The 21,436-nt window shown below is 50.2% G+C and overlaps 1 protein-coding gene and 1 long non-coding RNA gene across 2 annotated transcripts in view; one reads left to right on the top strand and one right to left on the bottom strand.

The window, feature by feature from the left end:
• Positions 1-9,190: 9,190 nt before the first annotated feature.
• The window catches only part of KCNK12 (potassium two pore domain channel subfamily K member 12), a 50,856-nt gene continuing 38,610 nt past the window's right edge, over positions 9,191-21,436 (bottom strand). The window contains exon 2 of the mRNA XM_030921433.1: positions 9,191-10,235. Coding sequence (XP_030777293.1) covers positions 9,334-10,235 — 902 coding nt within the window. The 3' untranslated portion in view covers positions 9,191-9,333. The remainder of the gene's footprint in view (positions 10,236-21,436) is intronic.
• LOC104663165 lies at positions 16,570-18,193 on the top strand. The gene is made up of 3 exons (XR_748104.1): positions 16,570-16,836; positions 17,333-17,399; positions 18,096-18,193. It is a non-coding gene; the product is annotated as an uncharacterized LOC104663165 (long non-coding RNA).

The following is a 21,436-nucleotide window of genomic DNA, read 5'->3' as shown; positions in this document are numbered from 1 at the left end:
TGCATGATGTTACCCGCACAGGTGTGACGTCCCAGGGTAACCACATGCTTTTGCCCTGGGGGTGGGAGAGGGATGGGTGTACGGTGAACAGGAGGTGGGGGTCTTTCCATAGCGGATGAGGAAGACGAGGCCACTTCGAGGCAGAGGAGACCACAGTGAGGCAGAGCAGCCCTATGTTGTAGACTTTTCTGCAATGACAGAAATGTTCTATATCTGTGCTATCCAATATGGTAGCCCCAAGTTACATGTGGCTATTGAACACTTGAAATGGGGTTAGTGCAATTGATGAGCTGAAAATTTAATTTAAATTCACTTACATTTAAAGAGCTGTGTGTGTGGCTTGTGGCTACCTACTGGACTGTGCAATTCTGGAGAATGGTACTTTATTTGTCCTTGAGGAAGAAAAAACAAATGAAAATGAGGATCTGGAGCTCATGAAGGTTCTCATGGGGTGGGGTATGTGCGTTAAAGCTTCACCTTCAGCAGGAAGCTGGCCAGTCCTTAGTGGAGGACATTTCCTTCCATCCTGCATCCAGGTGGCTAGTCCTGCTCCTCCCAGTCCATGGAGAAAAAAGAATTGAAACAAACTGTCTAAGCTGGGTCAGGTACTCAGAAGATGTTTGCTGAGTATCATTCTTGATGGAAATCCCCGTGGAACTCCTACATTTTCTCCTCTCTTCTTCCTTTCAGAACCTCAGAGTGATAGAGCCAAAAGACCAGTGCCTCATTTTGCAGACATGGAAAAGGAAACTTCGCGGGGGAAAGAGATCTGCTTGCAGTCAGCCAGAGAGACAGAACAGGGGCAGCAGTGAGCTCTCATGACCTGGTATCTGTTGCCTTCTGGTTAAGTTTTTTATTTGTAACTCTACAAACATCCCTTCTGTAAACATCTCCCTAAAAATGGAGTAGGAAGCTCTCAAAAATGGACCACAAAGGGGTCAGGGATATAACTTTCTCTGCCCAGATTCTAGGACTTACAGTGAGAAAGCACCTTCTGGGAACTTCACAACGGCTAAAGTGTGCTAATGGGATGATGTGTTCTTGTACACCCACTGCCTCTGAACTCTGCTCTGCATTGCTGAACAAACTACATTCCCCAGAATTCCTTGCTGGATTCCTTCCAAACAGGTTTACCACTGGGAGAGCTTGTTGGTGGGGGAGGGCAGGAAGAGGGAGGAGAGAGGAAGGGACTCACTTTCTGTTTCCAACTGAAGTCTAAATCAATCCAGTAACAACAGGCAGCTATCATACTACCCTCATTGTCACCCCTCAGAGGTCCCACTGCAGCTGCCTAATGTCCCCTCGCTGGACTGAACATGAGATGAACAACACTCTTCTTAGGAGTACCAGCCCCACTTGGTACATGGCCACTTTGAATAAAAGGTGCCTTTTCTGGATTCTCTTGCAGCTATATTAGGTCATGTGACAAAGTTCTGGCCAATGACAAAAGAACACAAGTGATGTGTACAGATAGAAGTAGCTGGGTGTCTGATAATACATAGATTATGCCTGCACTCACTCTTGAGAGAGAGACATGAACTTTTACCCACGGAAGCCAGTATTATTTTGAACCTCTGTTAGAGTGGCTTGAATCTGTATCCTAACTAGTATCCCTAATGTGTGACCCATGAAAATTAGCCAGGCAGCACCAGTTCTAAAGAAGATGACACTCCCCTGAAGCTGCTTCTGCCAAGGTCACTGATACCTCCCTTCGATAAATCTTGTGGGTGTTTTCTTCAGTCCATGTCTTAATCACTCAGTGGCACTTGGCACTCATTCCTTCTTGAAACCCTTGTTTTCCCTGGCTCTATGGCATCCCATGCTCTCGGTTTTCTCCCACATCTCTGACCCTCTTTCCTTAGTCTTTTTTCTTCTTCCTCCTGTCCCTTAAATGATGGTTGTGATCCTCTTTTTATCTCATTCTACACACGCACAGCCTGAGTGATTCACATCGTCTTGATGCTGAGAACTTCCAAAATGTTGGTCTAGCCTGGATCATTGTTATGAGCTCTAGACTCACAAGGCCAATTGCTTGGTGGAAACCCCTCCCCCATGGTTATCTCATGGGTTCCTCAAGTCCAACTTCTCCTTCACTGAACTCATCACCTCTTCTATTCCTCCTCCTGGGTTCCCAGACTCAGTGGTGGCACCACTGTCTACCTGCCTGCTTAGCCTGAGACCTGGCTCCATCCCAATTCCTCTCTCTCAGTCTTATCATCCCCATCCAGGCAAAGCATTGATTCTGTGGACCTACCCTTTCAGGTGTCCCTCAAATATCTCCACTTCTCTCTGTTCTCACTAGCACTACCTCGGTCCACCCTGCCATCTGCTTTCCTCCTCCACTCCTGCATTCTGAGTCATTTTCAGCAGCACACGCATCCTTAAAACCCCTCCACTGGCTTGCCAGTGTCCTTAGGATTAGGCAAAAAGTCTTTGCTTTGTTTTACAAGGCCCTTCGCTATCTGCCCGCCCCCCGCACCCCATTACCTCCCTTGCTCTGCGTGTTCCAGTCCTGCAGAACTACATATGGTTCCCTCAACAAGCCCCTGCTCTGCTCTCCCCACACACTGCTCTGCCTGGGCCACTCTTCCTGCTCCTTGTCAGCAGGCTTGCTGCTCTTGGGCTCAGCATGGACAGCTGCTTCTGAGAGCCTTCTCTGCCTACCCAGGCTGGGTGGCTGCCTCTCTTTGGTGTGCCCATGGCAGCCCAGAATGCCTGGTGGACAGGGAGCCCTCAGCAGGCTGTACTGCAGCGCTCTGTCCCCATCAGCCTCCAGGAGCCTGGAGTCCAGGGACAGCAAGGGCCGTCCTGTCTTTCTCACCCTTGTCTCTCCAGCCCCTAACACAGGGGATACCTGACCCCAAACTAGATGAGTTACTTGACCTCTCTGACCCAAGACAAAATGGGAGGAAAGTGTTAAATTTCCAAGATTGGCCAGGGGATTAAATAAGATAAATATGCAAGTCTCTTGTCCAGGGGCCTGGCTTGGTAAATACAAAGTTCTTTTTTCTTCTCTTTTTCTTTTTTTTTTTCTTTCTTTTTGAGACAGGGTCTTACTCTGTCACCAAGGCTGGAGTGCAGCGGCATGATCATGGCTCACTGAAACATCGACTTCCTGGGCTCAGGTGATCCTCCCACCTCAGCCTCCTGAGTCTCTGGGACTACAGGCGTGCACCACTATGACTGGCTAATTTTTTGTATTTCTAGTAAAGACAGGGTTTTGACATGTTGCCTAGGCTGGTCTCGAACTCCTAGGCTCAAGTGATCCATTTGTCTCAGCCTCCCAAAGTGCTGGGATTATAGGCATGAGCCACCATGCCCAGCTAAAAGTTCCTTTTTAAAATCTGCTTGTTAGATATGCTCATAGAAAGGTAACTGGCCACAGAAGGGAGAGGAATGGCAGTCCATCCAGGGATCACTGGAGTGTCATATGAAATGTTATAGGAATCACAAGTCCTTAGAACTTGAAAGGAACCCAAGGATCATCTAGGCTACTTCATGCAAGTAAAACAGCCACCTGTGCCCATCACACAACTGGGGCACAGCTGGAGACCCCAACAGAGAGGAGAGCTGATGGCTGACCAGAACTCAGGCCTCTGCACCATGGCAGCCTAGCTAATGGGTCTTGGCTGGAAGCTAACAGGAAGGCCTCTTTCCAGAAACACTATAAGCCAGTGTTTCTCAGATTGCTGGGTGTAATTCACAGGCAGATCATGAAATCAGTTTAATAGCATTGACCAGCAGTAACCCACTTATGCCTAGCGTTCCATTATTGGAACACTAAGCCTGTGGGAGTTATTTACATCCCACTGCTTAAGGTCATCGCCAAGGTCTGATTTTTTACACAAAATTTTGCAACCTCCAGCATAAATGAGTTAAAACAAAACAAAACAATACCAGAATGAAAAATAGTGCAAGATCTGTACAGTATAGTTGTATAAAACTTCTTGTTTTATCATTTGATGTCATGAAAGTCCCTGCTGTAGATAGAAGATGGGGGAGCTTGTGCTTCTGAGTGGTCATGCTCAACAGAGTGGGGAGCCCAGGGGAGTGGGGAGTGATCTTGTAGATAGAGGTGGGTGGGGCCAGTGTGAGCCTGACGGTCAATGACTTCTCATTTCTAGGGAAGATTGAAGGAAAAGAAGGAGGGGGATGTAGAGGGGAGAGAAGGCCTCAGTAGAGTTTGCACTATTATTAGGGCAAGTAAGCTGCTTCTGAAAAGAAGGGGTTTGCAAAGGCAACCTGGGCAAAGGCAACCTGCTGGAAGAACGTCATCCGCAGCTGACACTGTGGGAAGGACCCCATGCAGAAGCAATAGGGCAACCTGGTCCCATATCCTCATGAAATGCCTCTTATAATTGTGACATCTTGCAATGGTGACATCTTCACACTTTTCAGAGTTTCCAGCCCCTCATTTATTTCTCGTAAGACCTCTGGGAGGTGGGGGGGATGGTATCATTATCCCAATTTAGAGACGGGGAAACAGGATTGGAGTGAGCTAAATGGCTGCCAGATCCAAAACTAGTATTCAGACCTCCTAGTTTCTTAGTGGACGCTCTTTCTACACCACCATAAGGTGAGTGCTCTGTGTTTACAGGGTGTATTCAAATTCATGACTGCCATTAGAATCCCCCGCAAAAAATTCCTGGGCTGGCCTGAGTTGCTCCTTAGAGCAATGAAATCAGAGTCCTGGGAGTAGGGCCCGGGCCTCAGGATCCTTTAAAGCTCCATTTGCAGAGCCTCGTGCACAGCCAGGTTGGATCCATCTCCCAGTCCCCCAGCCTTGGTCCAGCCTGGCCAAGCTGCCCAGGAGGTCCCTTGCTTGGTGCCCTGGGCTCTGTTTCACTGTTGTTTTGTAGAGTAACTTCCCAGTGGAGCTGCCACTGTGCCCCATCCTAACAGCTGAAGTCCCCCAGGCCCTCCAGAGAGGAGGTGTGAACTGGAAGATGGGGAGGCAGGCGGCTCTGACACACAGAAAGCAAACAGCTCAGAGGAGTGGCAGGCTGCATTTTATTCATCGTTAATTTAAACACCCTTTAAGTCCTCTCTTGGAGTGCTGCTCAGAAAAATAGATGTATTGTTTGAGAAACCCTGCAGGCTTGTCCCGCATGCTCTAGCCCCCTCCTGAGAGAACATATAGCATAAAAAATGATTTGTAAAGCAATGGGGAGCTTCCTTAGGGAAGAAGGGGAAGGGTAAGAGGGTCTCGGGCCAGGTCCGAGTGCAGAAATCCTCAATGCATGAGACTAGCGTGGAAGATGTAGCAATTGTGCTCTGGGGTGCCTGAAGGTGCCAGAGCTGCTCCAGGGGCAACAGTCCAGGCCCCAAGTCCATGCTGATGAGCCCACCCTGGGGGTCAGGAATGGCCTCAGCAGGCCCTCCCTCCCTCCCTCTCCACCCTACAAAGTGAGGAGCCTTCAGAGTCACCACGAGCACATTATACAACAAAACAACAACCCTGCAACAGATAAAGCCCCAGCGCCTCTTCTGGACTCAGAAGTGCCCTAGGCTGGCTGTCTGGCTGTGCTTTCCAGACAGTGTGCATGTGGAATTGTGCTTTTTGTTTTTTAAGAATGTAAAAAGTTACAGTAAGATCGAACCACAGGGCCCGTCGCTCCTATGGTCTCTGCCTGGCTGGGCTGCCGTCTGCCTCAGTTCCCCAGAAGCGTCTCTTTTGGCCATGAGGGCTCAGTCACCCCTCACCCCAGAGCCCACAGGAAGAGGGGGTCTGCTGGGAGGCCTGTCTGAAGGACGGAGGATCCTGGGTCAATTCAGCAGCTATTTTCCAGGGTTTGGCTTGGGTTTGGATGCTGGCTTCTGTGTGAAACCTGAACACATGCAAATTGTACATAAAACTCCCCCAAGGCAGAGAGGGATTTTCCAGGCCCTGGTACATCTCTAGGGAGTTAAAATGGGAAATCTTTCTTCTTAAAGTGGCCCAGACTGAGACTTTTCCTTGGGGAAAAGGGATAGTAGCTCTTTGTAAGGCTGGTGTGTATGTGTGTGTGTGTGTGTGTATCTATATATATGCATGATACTGTGCAAATGCCCAGGGCTGCCTGGCATTTTCCACAAAATGAGAGCCTGAGATTGCCTAAGCCTTCTGATGCCTTCTCCAGGCCTGGAGGCACTGCTTCATTCAGAGGACACAAAGGCCTGACCATCTCGCTTTAGCAAGCTAGGACACCCAGGGTGGCTGCTTTACTTTTCTGCTCAGCTCTGAGAAGGCTGCTCGCCAAGACTCTGGCTTCTATGTGGCCACAGCCATATGGCAAGGGCTTCTTGGAGCTCATTCCACCTTTAAGGGAGCCCCACAGTGCCGGCATGATGGGTAAGTCCAGGCCTAAGGTTAGGAAGCAACTCCTGGAGCGTGAGGAAATTGTAGGCTACAGTGAGCTACCAGTGGTGGGAAAAACGAGACCCCCAGGATAGTGAGAGAGGCCACAGCTTCTGAGGGAATGGAGCTCTTTTTTGGTCCGAGGTCTAGAAGACCCTGCACCAAAGAAAGGCATCCCTATCAATGTCACTGTTCCTGAAATGCTGGGAGAACCACATGCCCGCTTCACTGAAGCAGCCCTGGCATCTGCGGCACTGAGCCCTTTGGCCTGAGACGAAGGATGATGGCGTGACGTATCATGGCAGTGTGACTGAGACTGGGTTGGGGGACGGGGACAGGGGAACATAGGCAAAAATAAACATGTGCCACTGGATCCTCAGCTGCCATTGTACCTTGGAGGACTGGCGTTTCTCTGGGAAGTTGGGGGGTGGGAAGGGGAAGGGTCTCATTTTCCTGCCCCTTGAAACCATGCTTACAATTCCTTTAGAAGATTGCTCAAGCTGCCTTCAGTTGCCTCTTTCCAAAACCAAAGCATAGGAAAAGAAGTAAAAACAGCTGAGGCTGCAGCATAAGCAACTTAGGATAGAGTCTAGGAAGCACCGCCAACAGAGAAGACTGCCAAGAAATGTTTCGAGTTTTTCTTCTCTGGAGGTGGGTCCTGGTTCCTCCCATGGAGACCAGGATTCTGTGTAGTATCCTGCACGCTGGGCGGGGGATTGCCTGGAGGTCTCTTTAGGCCTGTCTAGCTCACACAGTCTTGATGCCTGGGTTTTAGGCTGCTGGACTGTTGCTGGGGCTCACTTCCTGTGGATAGGCTGTTATTTTGCTCCCAGATCAAGTCCTCACTATCTAGATGCCTCTATCATGGGGATCTCTTCTTCCCTTTCTGGATGGCTCTGATCCCCAAGTTATTTCCTGTTGCCTAGGTAACACCTCTAATTGAATGCCTTTTAATCGTTCCCTTTTTTAAAGGGATAAACGTGGATTTTATTTCCAGGTCCTGTCAGAGGGCCCTGCCCTAGAGAATATGTGCCCCTCTGAGTGGGCAATCCCTTCACTGTGACCGCAACCATGGCTTGGATGTGGGGGCACTCGCTGGGCTGGCCTGACAGTCACAGTGAATCCTGAAAGCATGGTTTTCACAGGAGCCCACCATTCAGTATTTAGCAAGACTGCCCTCTCTCCTGGCCAGCGCTGTTTCACTGGCTTCACCCCAGATTAGGGCCCATGTTTAAAAACTAATCCCAACTCAAACCAGAAATTACCCAAAATAGCTGGAGAGTCACTGAGATCTCAGGTAAGCTTTCCCTTCCTGCCATGAACTAGAAGGGGAAAGAAGAGTTTGACATTCAAGTTTGACTCAAATGCTGTATGCGTGAGCGCATGCGTGCATGTTTGTGTATGTGTGTGTTCCAGGCACATTTGCCAGGGAGAGAGATTTCACAGCATGGCTCGAGCTGGAGGCGGTGAGGCGGTGCTTTTCTAGGACTTCCTATCAGAAGCTCTGCCTACTGGTGGGTCACGCCGTGACTGTATAAACTCTGGCACCTGTCCTTACCCTCATCATAGATGAGAAAAATGGCCAGAGAGAGTGTTTGTTTACAGCCCCAGACCACCATCCTTTCAATGAAGCCTGGGTATCTGGCCTTCCTCCAGGTCAGGGACCCCCTGTGCTGCAGAAGGCAAGTCTGGGAGAATCTGTCCCTCAGCCTGAGAGCAAAACTTTAATCTTAACATTACTTCCATCCACCAGTTTCACCAGCTCCCTCCCTCCTGCCTTCCTCTATCTCCAATAGGCTGTGCATGGAGAAGACAAATCCTCTTGATAAACAATATTTAGAAAGGGATGCTGTCTTTCCTGACCCCAAACACATCATGGCCTATGGAACCAAACACCCTGACATTTGCAAGATGGCTTCTTTTGGGTTCCTGGTGCTGCAGGCCCTGGTTCCCAAGAACGCAGCTGGCAGAGCTGCCTCCTTCAGAGGAGGAGGAGGAGAAGCTGGAGGGCTGCACCCAGCAACCCCATGATCTCTCAAAGGGGGAATAGTTGAACTGATCAACAGTAGTTAAGAAAAAAAAAAAAAAAAAATCCACACCAACAAAGAAATATCTTGTCTGAGGAGACTCAGATATTCCTGGTTAATATTGAAAAGCCCTGCTGTGGATGAGCTTGTGAAAGAAAGGACGGTTGGGGGATTCAAGATCTGCCGATCCGAGCCTGGAGATGCCAGCTAAAGCCCAGCAGGGCTCCTGCAGCCTCAGCGCTCCCCTCCTCACTGCCCGCCACTAGAAGTAGCTGCCCTGTGCTCTGTGCTAAATGGACTAACTCTGGGCTGAGAAAGGCCAGCTAAGCCCCTCACCACTGCAATTTCCAAATCTGGGGGAAATGCCACAGTCCGCAAGTTGGTGCTATGTTTCATCTCATTGCATAATACTACACCATTCTCTGTGTGTAGTGGCTGTTCTATATATATACATCGGGAGGCAACATATGGCTGTCCCTACCCCCACCTGTCAAAACTGTGACTATATCACTTCTGACGACCAGAAGGAAGCTGCTAGGCTGGGCCAGGATTTTAAATGCTGAGGAGGTAATTCAGAGCCACGAAAAGTTGCACCATATGCTTTGGGGTTGCCGGCTGCTTCTGTGCATGGGGACGGGGTTTAGTGCCAGTCTGCAAAACCCTCCTCGCTGCGGTATGCCCTGGGTGGGGACCTGGGGGGGGGGGCACGTTTTCTCTCCCTGAAGGAGAATATGCTGGGGGCCACGGTTCTCGAAAAGGGAACTCACAAGGAACACAGGCGTCCCCAAAACCTGCCCTTGATAACATCAGGCCTGGCCAAATAGTATTTCTTAAAAAAAAATTTTTTTTTGTTTCATTTTATTGGATAAAGATTAAGAAAGCGCCAGCAGTGACTGAGAGAAGGGAAGCAAACCACGCCCGGCGGCCCCGCGGCCTGGAGAGGGTCCCTGGCGCGGGCGGACGGGCGGTCTACCTGGAGGCGCTGGTCTCGGCCAGCCGGTTGTTCATGATGCCCAGGGCGCCCACGCCGCCCGAGAAGCCGTTCTGGCGCGTGTTGACGCACACGCTGCGCGGGTAGCCGTTGGCCGTCTCCGACAGCTGCTTCTGCAGCAGCGCCAGCGACACCTTGTTGGAGGCCGTGAGGTCGCGCATGGAGATGAGCTCGCCCGAGAGGCGGCGGCCCTCGGCGTCGCTGTCGCGGGCCGCGGGGTCGGCGCCGAGCGCGGCCAGGCGGCGGCGCAGCCGGGAGCCCGGGGTGATGGCATTGCGCCGGGCCAGGGGCGCGCCGGGCGCCGGGCAGCAGCGCGCGCAGCAGCGGCAGCTCAGCTTGCGCAGCATCCAGTTGAGCACCTGCTTGATGAGGATGGAGATGACGTTGAAGAGCGAGTAAATGCAGCACACGCCGAGCAGGATGAAGAGGAAGTTGCCCAGGCGGTAGAGCCCCTGGTTCCGGTAGGCGGCGTGCTGGCTGCTCACCAGGTCCCCGAAGCCGATGGTGCTGAAGGTGACGAAGCAGAAGTAGAGCGAGTCCACGTAGTCCCAACCCTCCACGCTGGTGTACATGGCCGAGGCGCAGCACGACAGCAGCACGGCGAACAGGCCCAGGATGAGCAGCACGTGGTACACCGAGGGCTTCCAGCCCGCCAGGCTGTCGGCCTCCGAGAGCGCGGAGCCACGGCGGAAGGTGGCGGGCAGCAGGCCGCTGCGGCGCAGCTGGCGCTCCCGGCAGGCGCGCATGATGAAGGCCAGCAGCGAGATGATGCGCTCTAGGAAGAGGTTGAAGAACAGGATGGTCCCGGCGCAGCCGAACAGCCCGTAGGCGATGAGGAAGGCCTTCCCGCCCACCGTCGCGGGGGTGGTCATGCCGAAACCTGTGGAGACAGGGCAGGGTCAGCGCGGTCCTGGCCGCGCAGGTGGTCCTCACTGGGCGTCAAGGGGGACGGGGGCGGGGGCATGCAGGTGCTTGCATGGCTCCTATCTCGAGTGGCACCACTCAGGTGGAGGAAAAACAGCACTTAGTCATTTCTCTCCCTTGGTGGCACCTGATAGGGTTCTTGATTTTGGCAGCCCCTAAACTGATGGAGGAGACATGGCCCTTCATCTTGGGGACCTATAAACCCAAGTGGGTGGGGCAGGTAGTCACTAGGAAGGACCCATCATGACAAAAAATAGAAACCACTGTTGCACAGGTGCAAACCACTGAGATACCCACAAAGCCAACCAGGGACACCTGCTCTCCCACTCCTCCAAATTGTTTAAAAACTGTCATTTAGTTCATAAATACATTAATATACTAGAGTAGGTGAGTTTTGTTGGGTGAATTACAAATACTTACATTAGAAATCAAAACCAACATAGATCTCTTCAAAGATATCTAGCTTCTTATGTGCTTGTGCACTTTTTATACCAGTCTCGTTACTTGGAAACTCCACTGCCTACTTGAGAGTGGTGAAAAAAGCCGAGTAATCTTAGTGCTGTGACTAATTTTCACTTCACAGGCACTTCGAAAAGGCCTTTGCTCAAAGGATCATATTTTCTTTTTGGGGAGGACAGGTTCTTTGTTACCCAGGCTGGATGCAGTGGTACAGTCATAGCTCACTGCAGCCTTAAACTTCTGGGCTCAGGTGATCCTCCTGCTGCAGCCTCCCAAGTGATAGGACTGCAGGTGTATGCCACCATGTCCAGCAAATTCTTTATTTTTTCTAGCGGTGGAGAAAGGACCATATTTTCTTAGTCTGCCAACATTTCATGCCTCTGGAATTGGGCATAAGGCCAAGTGGGTAGTCCATCACTTCCCTAGTTCTTACAATATGAATATGGGGTGACAAGAGAATGTGCATTTCAAATCAATTCCCAGATGACTCCAAAGTCTTTCACACTAGAATAGCAGGCTTTTCTGTTTAAAGGGCAGTTTTTAAAGAGTTGTCATATGTGCCCAATTTTTTTCCCCAAGTGTGCCATAGATTTTCAGTCCCTCCCTGTTATTAAAAAAAATCGGTTTACCAACTCTGCCTACTAACGAAAGGACCCCAAAATTAAGTGTCAATGCTCAAAAGTCAACTGCAGCTCCTCTTCTTTCCTAAAGTAAGTTATTTGGAATTGGAATGAATCCAAGCTGAACAACTGTTGACTATGAGTCTTTCTCCAAAAGCCTGGGTTTTAAATGTAACCTGTAGCATACCTGGGCAGACAGCCGTGTTAGGGAAGCATTAATAGGGCTTTGCCTTAATTGGGATCGCTTACTCTGGGACCAGGTAGAGTGTAACCAGGTAGCTAGAGTTAATGGTCTCTGAAAAGAGCTTTGTGAGGCTGACAAAAGGATTCTTTGAGAGTAGTCAACCCATACCCTTCAGAGACTGAGCATGGCTCTGCCATTGGGTGCTGGCCCCTTCTCAACCAAGGGTCACCATCAATCATCCTTGCTCACACTTGTGGCCAAAGAAAGGCTCTGGCCCAGCTGGGTCCTGTGCTGCTGGTATGTCTAAAATTGCTTTGTTCTGGGAAGTCTACACAACTGCGTGTTGCTTCAGGCCCTTATCGTTGTTAACTTACAACTTGTTCAAAGCACAGACTTTAAGGGTGTCTTTATCCATTGATTTCTGCAGAAGGTGTGGCTGCCTGCCAGTGTGCTCACCCATGCCATCCAGGGCAGTGCAGAGCGGCAGCTCTGCCTCTCCAGATTGAGCTCCCTGCCCAGTGCTGGCTGTGGTCTGTGGGACCCATGGTTGCCTGACTCTGGCTATGGGAGGGGGTTTCATCTCTTAGTGGAAAGATTCACTTAACTGCTTCGAGTCAGCTGAAAACAATGGATCGTTTGTCTGAGCAGCACCATGGTACCGTTCAACAACTCTGGCAGCGATCAGGGGCATCCCTGTTTAATTTGTGCCCTATGGCAGAAAGGCTACCTGTGCCCTGCCAATGGGGTGGGACCAGCCCTGGGAAAGTGGAGAAGAGTTTGTCTTATGTGGCTTTCTAGTTCTCTAAACAGACTATAGAAAATATTTCTTGTAATACTTTCAGAGTACATTCCTTAAGCCTATGTGCTAACAATCATTTTCTAGACTGTCTGAAGAAAATGCCCAGTTGCCTGAGCGTGGTGTTCATCTTATGCTTAATGACTCAGGTTAGGGAAAAATCTTATGTTACCCATGTTGAGGAAGATGAATTATGTCCCTAGATTCACAGAAAGTGAAAAAAAACAAAGTAGCTGTGTAACCAAGAACTTGATAGAGGGATTTTGCTACATTTTAAAGCCACACTCAAGTTCTTGAGTTTATAAAGAAATCGACTCTGAATTTACATGGCTATAAGTGGAGTGGAAGTGTATGTGTATATTTATAAAACGTTTTAGACCAATAACCTATATGTCTAACAACACAACTAAATGATTGTCTATTCATGAAAACTATACAGCAATTAAAAAGCATGAACCGGCCGGGCGCGGTGGCTCACGCCTGTAATCCCAGCACTTTGGGAGGCCGAGATGGGCGGATCACGAGGTCGGGAGATTGAGACCACCCTGGCTAACATGGTGAAACCCCGCTCTACTGAAAATACAAAAATTAGCCGGGCGTGGTGGCGGGCACCTGTAGTCCCAGCTACTCACGAGGTGGAGGCAGGAGAATGGCATGAACCCGGGAGGCAGAGCTTGTAGTGAGTGGAGATCGCACCACTGCACTCCAGCCTGGGCGACAGAGCGAGACTCTGTCTCAAAAAAATAAAATAAAATAAAATAAAAAAATAAATAAAAATAAAAAGCATGAACCATAGCTACTTGCAACAACACGGATAAATCTCACAAAAAGAATGTTGAACAAAATAAGCTGGACACAAAAGAATACATTCTGCATTATTCCATTAATATAAAATTCAAAATCAGGCCAAACTACAGCCTTTTTTAGGGATGCATGCATGCTTGGTAAAATTATAAGGGAAAGCAAGGAAGTAATTTTGATAAAAAGTCAGAATTGGGACTTCCTCTAGAGCATGGCAGGGGGTAGTAGCTGAGAGGGGACATAGGGGACCTCTGGGGTGCTAGAAATGTTTTTGTTGACCTGGGTGGTAGTTACATGTGTGTTAGCTGTATAATAATTTGTAAAATTCTATGTTTTGTGAGTTTTTTTGTACTCATAATGAGAAAAAAATTTTTAAATTTCTAGACTGTTAGAACTCTCAGATACCCAATTCTGCTGTACCCCTCACTGTATAGGTGAGGGAGTAGGGGCTGAGGGGCTGTGACCTGCATCTTGGGGACAGACTCCCACCTCTTTGTCCTGGCTTCAAGCCTGGTACACAGACCAGTATGCAGAACACTGCATCTACTCACTGAGGGAAAACAAAATCTCTTATAGAAGGATAACTCTGTTAAATTCCTAAGGTAATTGAAAATCCTGGGCCTGGAAAACCAATACTTTGTCTAAGAAAATGTTGAATTGGATTTTTCAGCTAAAGCCTCAAAGCTGAGAACAGTATGTGTACATTTCTGCCCATTCTAAAGAGAAGTTCCAGACACATCCATGCTGGACTCACTAAAACAGCAAAACAGGTCTGGGGCTAGCAACCCCCCACACCCCCACCTCCAGGCTATATGGAAAGGCTGGGTATTGATGGGATCTTCCATCAATTGGGAAGTCATTGTGGGGAGTTGTGGCAGTGGGGAGTGCTATGGATTCTTTCACTCACCCCCAGGCCAGGGGATAGTTGGAGCAGGGAAGGTCAAGAGGACTTATGGGGCCGGGCACCATGGCTCACGCCTGTAATCCCAGCACTTTGGGAGGCTGAGGCAGGCGGATCATGAGGTCAGGAGATTGAGACCATCCTGGCTAACACGGTGAAACCCCGTCTCTACTAAAAAGTACAAAAAATTAGCCTGGTGTGGCGGCGTGCACCTGTAGTCCCAGCTACTCGGGAGGCTGAGGCAGGAGAATGGCAAGAACCTGGGATGTGAACCCGGGAGGCGGAGCTTGCAGTGAGCCGAGATCAAGCCACTACACTCCAGCATGGGTGAGAGAGCGAGACTCCGAATCAAAAAAAAGAGGACTTATGGAGCTTCAGCAAGAAGAAAGCCTGGCAGCTCACTTCCCAGCTGGCTGGGCACAGTTGCTTACAGGCCCACCCAGAATGGAGCATGGTGAGAGTCCTGGGAGAACCCGGCAGTGTCCCCTGGAGTCCAGAGCTGTGCTCGAGAGTTCTCTGGCTGGGAGGCTGACTGGGGTAGCCCCCACAGGCACGGGAGGAAGAAGGCAGTCACGGGAGCCATCTGCACTTCAAGGGCTTGCTGCATCAGGAGGTGTGAGGGTGACATGGGTCACTAGAGGGTGACAAGTGGATACTGGAAGGAAGAGATCTGAAGAGACTGCTCAAGAGGACTGCCTGCTGGAGCAAGGGGGCCCTAGTAAGAAGAGGCTGAGGGGCAGAGGGCTGGGGATGGCATGAGAGGGAGTCACAGGAGGAAGGATGGAGAGGGCAGTGCCCGCTCAGGGAATGGGGCAGGGAGTGGTCCCTGTGCAGGGCTCCCAAGTACCTTATCATAAATAGGCGCCATGAAAGCACATATGCCTGTTCTAACAGGGAGCCTTGCAACCCCACCAGCAAAAGTTAAGAAGGAATGATAGTGGCTCCAGTGATGTAAGATCACCCCCATGCCCCATCCACTGCAGGTCCCCTGAGCCATGTGTCAGCCTGGAGCTAGAGGGGGAGGCTAAACTCTGATTAGAAGTGAATTTGAAGATTTGATTAAACATCTGAGAATGAGTCTCAATCTTAAAACTGGTACTTAACAACAAAAGAGGCCGTGCATGGTGGCTCACGCCTGTAATCTGAGGAGTGCTTTGGGAGGCCAAGGTGGGCAGGTCACCTGAAGTCGGGAGTTCGAGACCAGCCTGACCAACATGGAAAAACCCCGTCTCTACTAAAAATACAAAAAACTAACCGGGCATGGTGGTGCATGCCTGTAACCCCAGCTACTCGGGAGGCTGAGGCAGGAGAATTGCTTGAACCCGGGAGGCGGAGGTTGTGGTGAGCCGAGATCACACCACTACCCTCCAGCCTGGGCAACAAGAGTGAAACTATGTCTCAAAAAAAAAAAAAAAAAAAAAAAAGGAAGAAAAGAAAAGAAAGAAAGAAACTGGCTGAGTGTGGTGGCTCACACCTGTAATCCCAGCACTTTGGGAGGCCAAAGTGGGCGGATCACTTGAGGCCAGGAGTTCGAGACCAGCCTGGGCAATTTGGTGAAACCCCATCTCTACTAAAAGTACAAAAATTAGCTGGGCATGGTGGTGTGTGCTTGTAATCCCAGCTACTTGGGAGGCTGAGGCATGAGAATCGCTTGAATTGCAGTGAGCCAAGATCGCACCACTGCCCTCTAGCCTGGGCGACAGAGTGAAACTCCGTCTCAAAAAAACCAAAACAAAAACAAACAAAAAAACCCAGAACACAAAAAGACATAAAAATCAACTATTTGGAAAACTCTAGCATCTACCCAAGATGTTAAGGAATCTAAAAAGGAGTTCTTGAGGACAATAGATGAGACAAAGCCATTTCCGGTGTTGGCCCATTTAATAAACTGGTTCCACCTGGATTTTCTCTTCACTGTGGTGAAAGCCACCACCTAACAGTGCATCATTGCATGTCATCATGACAACCTGTGGGGGAGGCCAGCTCCATTCAACACATGTGGAAACTGCAGGTCAAAGGGTGAAGCAGTTGCGAAGGCCCCACAGCTTGCAAATGGTGGAGCCGAGATTGAAACCCAGGTGGGCTAGCATCAAAAGTTCATGCTCTTTCCACCACACTAGACTGTATTCTGAGGGCACCAAGGAAGCTCCATTTTTCTTAAAAACCAAATTGCAGTCCTCCAGGACCACAGCCAGGGGAGCATCTTCATGGGAGAGCGGCTGCTGCTCAGAGTTGTGACTCCCATCCTTAAGAGTCCTCTGTCCTCTCTGGCCCCCTTTCTACTGATCATTGCTGCCCCCTTTGCAAGGGAGAGAGGCCATGGCCTGTCCCCTAAAGAGTCTGCCAAGGTAGACCTTCCCATGGCTTCCCATGGCACAGCTCAGACAAGCTGGGCTATTTACATAAGACTTGACCCAGGGCTTGGGGACAGCAGGAGGAATGAGGTGCAGAGGAGACTCCTGCTTCTGGGTGACAGTCTGCCTGGTTGACTGCAGCGGGGGTGCTTATTGGCCTCTTGGGGCCCCCACTGGCCTGCCCTGCCTGACCTACTTTTGTGAGGCCGAGGCCATCTCCTCCACTCTCTGGGGGCCTCTTCTGACTCCTCTAAACTCTTGCATGTCTGGACTCCTGGCTTCTGCCCAAGGTCATCTATTGGAGTTTGGGTTTCCAGTTGAGGATCTGCCTTTTTCCTGGATGACCAAACCTAGAATGAGACCAGCCTCATGCTCCGTCCTCACAGGGGTGTGGCTTTATCCGAGAGCCTCAGCAAGGCAACCAACACCAGACATGAAGCTGGTAAGACCAACATCCACCTATTCATTCCTTCAGCAAACATTTACTGTGGACAGCATCAGGTTGGCAGCATCATGCTAGGCTCAGGAATATGGTGCAAAAACCAGACAGATGCAGTTCCCGTCCTCATAGTCTCTGGGCTGCCTTCCTAGAGGCCCCTCACTGGGTGTCTTAGTCATTTTGTACAGATCCTGTCCCCTTTGCTGCCAGCAGGCTCACCCCTGGGACAGGGCACATAGAGTCTGGGCCAGAACTTGTCCTGGGGTCCTCTTATGGCCCTGACTCAGCTTGCATTCAGCATAACTTAGCCAGGGAGTGCTGCAGGACCCAAATGATGCTAAATACTAGACTGGCTGTGTAGCACCATCTGCCCAGGATGAAGGGACAGGCGGGCCAGAAGGGTCTCTGACAGCGCAGAGGGCAGCCAGTGAAAGCGTCCTTACTGTCCTGTTCCTGAGGTCTCTCTGTGCCTGCTTTACTGCCCTTCACTTTCCTACAGAGCACACTCAGTTCAGCCTAGGAGACAAAGTCGGGGTGGAGGACGGTCCATCTTCTTCCACATCAAGGTCAGTGGTTCAGAGCGCTGGGGGATGCTGAGACCCTGAGACAGGCTTCCTGCTGAGGGCACTGGGGCCTATGCTTGTGCCACTGCCTAGCCAGTTGCCTCCCGGAGTAGAAGAGCAGTCTCCCAAGCTCTTGCCATTTGTGGGGAGCCAAGCTGCTCTGGAGGGGGGCCTCAAAGCTTCAGCCAGAGAAAAGGCAAACCCAGCCACCCTGAGAATCTCCTCCTCCCCCTCAATCACACCCTGCAGAGGCGTAATCTGTCCCTGGGTTCGCACCAAGCCTGCTATTTTGTTTATGCCACAATTGATCTGCCATCCCAGTTTGCAAAGAGCAGACACTTGGGGGCTTTATTATGCCACTTTGACAAAAGCTGTGAAGCTCGTTCCCACAGCCTGTCTGGTGCCGCCTTCGCAAATGGGGCCCTGGTGACGGGGCCTTCGGAGTTCAGCTCAGAGAGCATGGAAGTGAGATGAAGAGGCCAGCACTGATCTGTATCGTGCAGCCCTGGGTGGCAGCCTCAGTTGGGCCCTTGACACACTCCTCCCATCCAGGCCCCCAGCCACCCTGTGAGGGAGGCACTGTTACCCCCAACAATGCAGGCAAGGAAATGGGCTGAGGGAGGGGACGCATTCACTGAAGTCAGTTTGCACGTGGCTGAGCTGACCCTGAAGTCCATGCTCTTTCCACTTGCCGGACAGATGGGAAGTCTTGACTCATTACCCACTGGAAACTTTTCCTGCTGGGCTCTGCACTGTCAACTGTGAGACAGGGAAATAAAACGTACTGTACAGTCCAATCTGGGATACTTCTGAGAGTGAAAGTGGCTCTACTAGTAATTACCCCAGGACAGCATGTATAAACCAGGGCTGTTCCAAGCAACTGGGACGCATGATTAAAATGCAGATTCCGGCCGGGCGCGGTGGCTCAAGCCTGTAATCCCAGCACTTTGGGAGGCCGAGATGGGCAGATCACAAGGTCAGGAGATCGAGACCATCCTGGTTAACACGGTGAACCCCCGTCTCTACTAAAAAATACAAAAAAACTAGCCGGGCGAGGTGGCAGGCGCCTGTAGTCCCAGCTACTCAGGAGGCTGAGGCAGGAGAATGGTGTGAACCCGGGAGGTGGAGCTTGCAGTGAGCTGAAATTGCGCCACTGCACTTCAGCCTGGGCGACAGAGCAAGACTCCATCTCAAAAAAAAAAAAAAAAAAAAAAAAAAGCAGATTCCATGGCAGGTCCCGCTCAGAGGTTTATTTAGTGGGTCAGAAAAGGAGCCTAGGAATTTCATTTTAACAAATGTGCCCAGATAAATCTGATGTAGGTAGAATATTCCTTTAAGAATGCCATTCTTTAAAGAAATAATGTTAATAAGGTATTCCAGATGACCCTATTGGTTGGAATCTGTCCAACTACAAATATTTTGATTTAAATTTCCACTGACCTAAAATTTTTGTGGTGGGCACTGCAGCTCTCTCCTTACCAATCATTCTCCCAACCTGTACTATGTTGAGCAGCAGCCAGGCTACTTGAAGAAGTGACCCAACTCCAGGAATGGGCTCTATTAGTCTAGGTCAATCAGGATAATCCAGCTCCTTACCATGATTGGCTCAAGGATGGGTAGACCTAAGTCAATCAGTGCAGAGCATTTTCATGGCTACAGAGAAGCCATGGGAAAGCTGAGGCGTGGACTCAGTGGGCAGGGATGGAAAAAGACTCAGAAATACTGGGCATGGCCCATGGCTCATTAGGGTTGCCAGGTAAAATACAGAACACCCAGTTAAATATGACTTTTGGGTAAACAAGAAACCATTTTTTAAGTCCCAAATATTGCATGGGACATACTTATACTAAAATATAGTTGATTATCTGAAATTCAAATTTCACTGGGCATGCTTTTTATTTCCTAAACCTGGCAGCCCTACTCATGACCCCAGTTGTCAGCTTGGTACACTCCTCTGAGAAGCTTCTCCCAATAGCCTCATCTCATTTGATCCTTCCTGACTGCCCAGTGTTGGGATTAAGAGCCTCACTTTAATAATCAAGGACCCAAGGCTCACACAAGGCTGAGCCCTGCCCACCCAGGCCAGCGGCTAGGTCTTCCCATGTCCCTCTCTCTCTGAACAGGGAGGAGTGGGAGATGTGGGGAGGGCTGTGGGATGGAGGGCAGGGCTGCCAACAGCCTGCTCTGTGGCTGGAACTGCGACATCGCCTCTCCGGGAGTAGGAGGGGCTTCTGGCCAGACTCAATGGTGGAGGACTGGACACTTGAGAGGGCACTGGGCCAGAGACTGCCCTGGGAAATGTGCCCCAGCCCCGGTACCTCAGTGCTGCACATGTCAGCCTTCTCCATGTCACACCCCTGGGGAGGACAACCGATCACCCTGGACAAGCCCTGAACCTTTTGGGAGAGCTGGTGCTAAAAGAATGACTGGAGAAGTCATTAAAGCACTTACTGAGGACTGAAAATGCGGAGGGGATAATAACTGCTGCTGTGTATCGAGCCTCACTATTTCCACGCACTGTGCCAAGTGCTGCAAGCATTATCGATTGATTTAATCCTCACAACAACTACACGAGGCTCCGTGTTTTCATTGATTCCAAGCCATAGCTTTTTTCATCTCATGTTAATATCTCTGAAATCATGCATCTTACAGTCAATGGCCTGGTTGTTTATTTGGCAGTATTTTAAATCCTTAATGGTACATACCATGATGGTGTGTTTGTAACCAATAGTGTCTTAGATTTGATGAACTACAGTGGGGATGATTATTGTCCCCAGTTGTGAGATTAGTAAACTGAGTTGCATTTAACAGATAAAGACATTGAAGTTCAGTAACTTGTCCAAGGTCACAAAGCAAGCACATGGCAGAGATTTGAAACTAGAGGAAGGAGCAGTGCAGTGTGGTAAAGGAAAGCAGCAAATATACAAGAGTTTGGAAGAAGGGGAGGTAGGTTGCTTTTGGCAAGAGCAGAAATTCTCAATTCTGGCTGCACAATAGAATCACCTGGGGAACTGAAAACACTCCCCAATCCCCGGCTGCATCCAGACCAGTTTAGGTCAACATCAGAGCTGAGGCCTTCCTGGTGGAATGATTAGGAAGGACATATGGAAGAAGAGATACTTGTGTTTAGTCTTAACAGTTGGGTGGGGCCAGGCATGGTGGCTCACACCTGTGATCCCAGCACTTTAGGAGGCTGAGGCAGATAGATCGCTGGAACCCAGGAGTTCAAGACCAGCCTGGGCAACATAGTGGGACCCCCATTTCTACAAAAAGTGTGAAAATCAGCTGGGCGTGGTGGCGTGTGCCTGTGGTCCTAGCTACTCAGGAGGCTGAAGTGAGAGGACGGCTTGAGCCCTGGAGGTCAAGGCTGCAGTGAGCCATGACTACACCACTGTACTCCAGCCTGGGTGACACAGCAAGACCCTGTCTTAAAAAAAAAAAAAAAAAATTAGGTGGGATTTCAAGAGATTGACAGGGAGCAGAGGCCTAGGCTTGGGAAAGGTGTCCCCTGCTGGGAGAGTGCAGTGCCCAGGGCCATTGGGCAGGGTGAGGGGGTTCAGCCTGCTGGTGAAGCCTGGCCCATAGGAAACATCCAGTGACTCTGGCTGATGGAGCAGGGGAATCTGTGGAAGAAGGCAAGGGACAATGCTGGTGAGGCAGGAGAACAGGGAATTGGGGTAACCAAAGGTTAAGGCATAAGAACAGTGGGTGCAGCCAGTTCTAGGCAAGATTAGGCAGCACACAGGCCACATCTTCACTCCTGTGATAACAAGACGGAAGTTTCCACTTCAGCCTCTGATTGACTATGGGCCAAGCTGTCACTTCAGCCTCTGATTGACTGTGGGCCAAGCTGTCACTTCAGCCTTCTGACTGACCATGGGCCAAGCTGTCACTTCAGCCTCTGATTGGTCACGGGCCAGTCCTTCATAGGGTGTAACTAACCCTAGGCCTCTAAAGGGCACCTAGGGGTGCTAGCAAATTCTTTTAGCTTTATAAAAACCCTGGGGAGAGGCGGAGGTTGCAGTGAGCTGAGATCACGT

The sequence above is a fragment of the Rhinopithecus roxellana genome, chromosome 17 (assembly GCF_007565055.1).
Source record: "Rhinopithecus roxellana isolate Shanxi Qingling chromosome 17, ASM756505v1, whole genome shotgun sequence".
NCBI classification, from domain to species: Eukaryota; Metazoa; Chordata; class Mammalia; order Primates; family Cercopithecidae; genus Rhinopithecus; species Rhinopithecus roxellana.
This window is presented reverse-complemented; position numbering and strand designations above follow the sequence as displayed.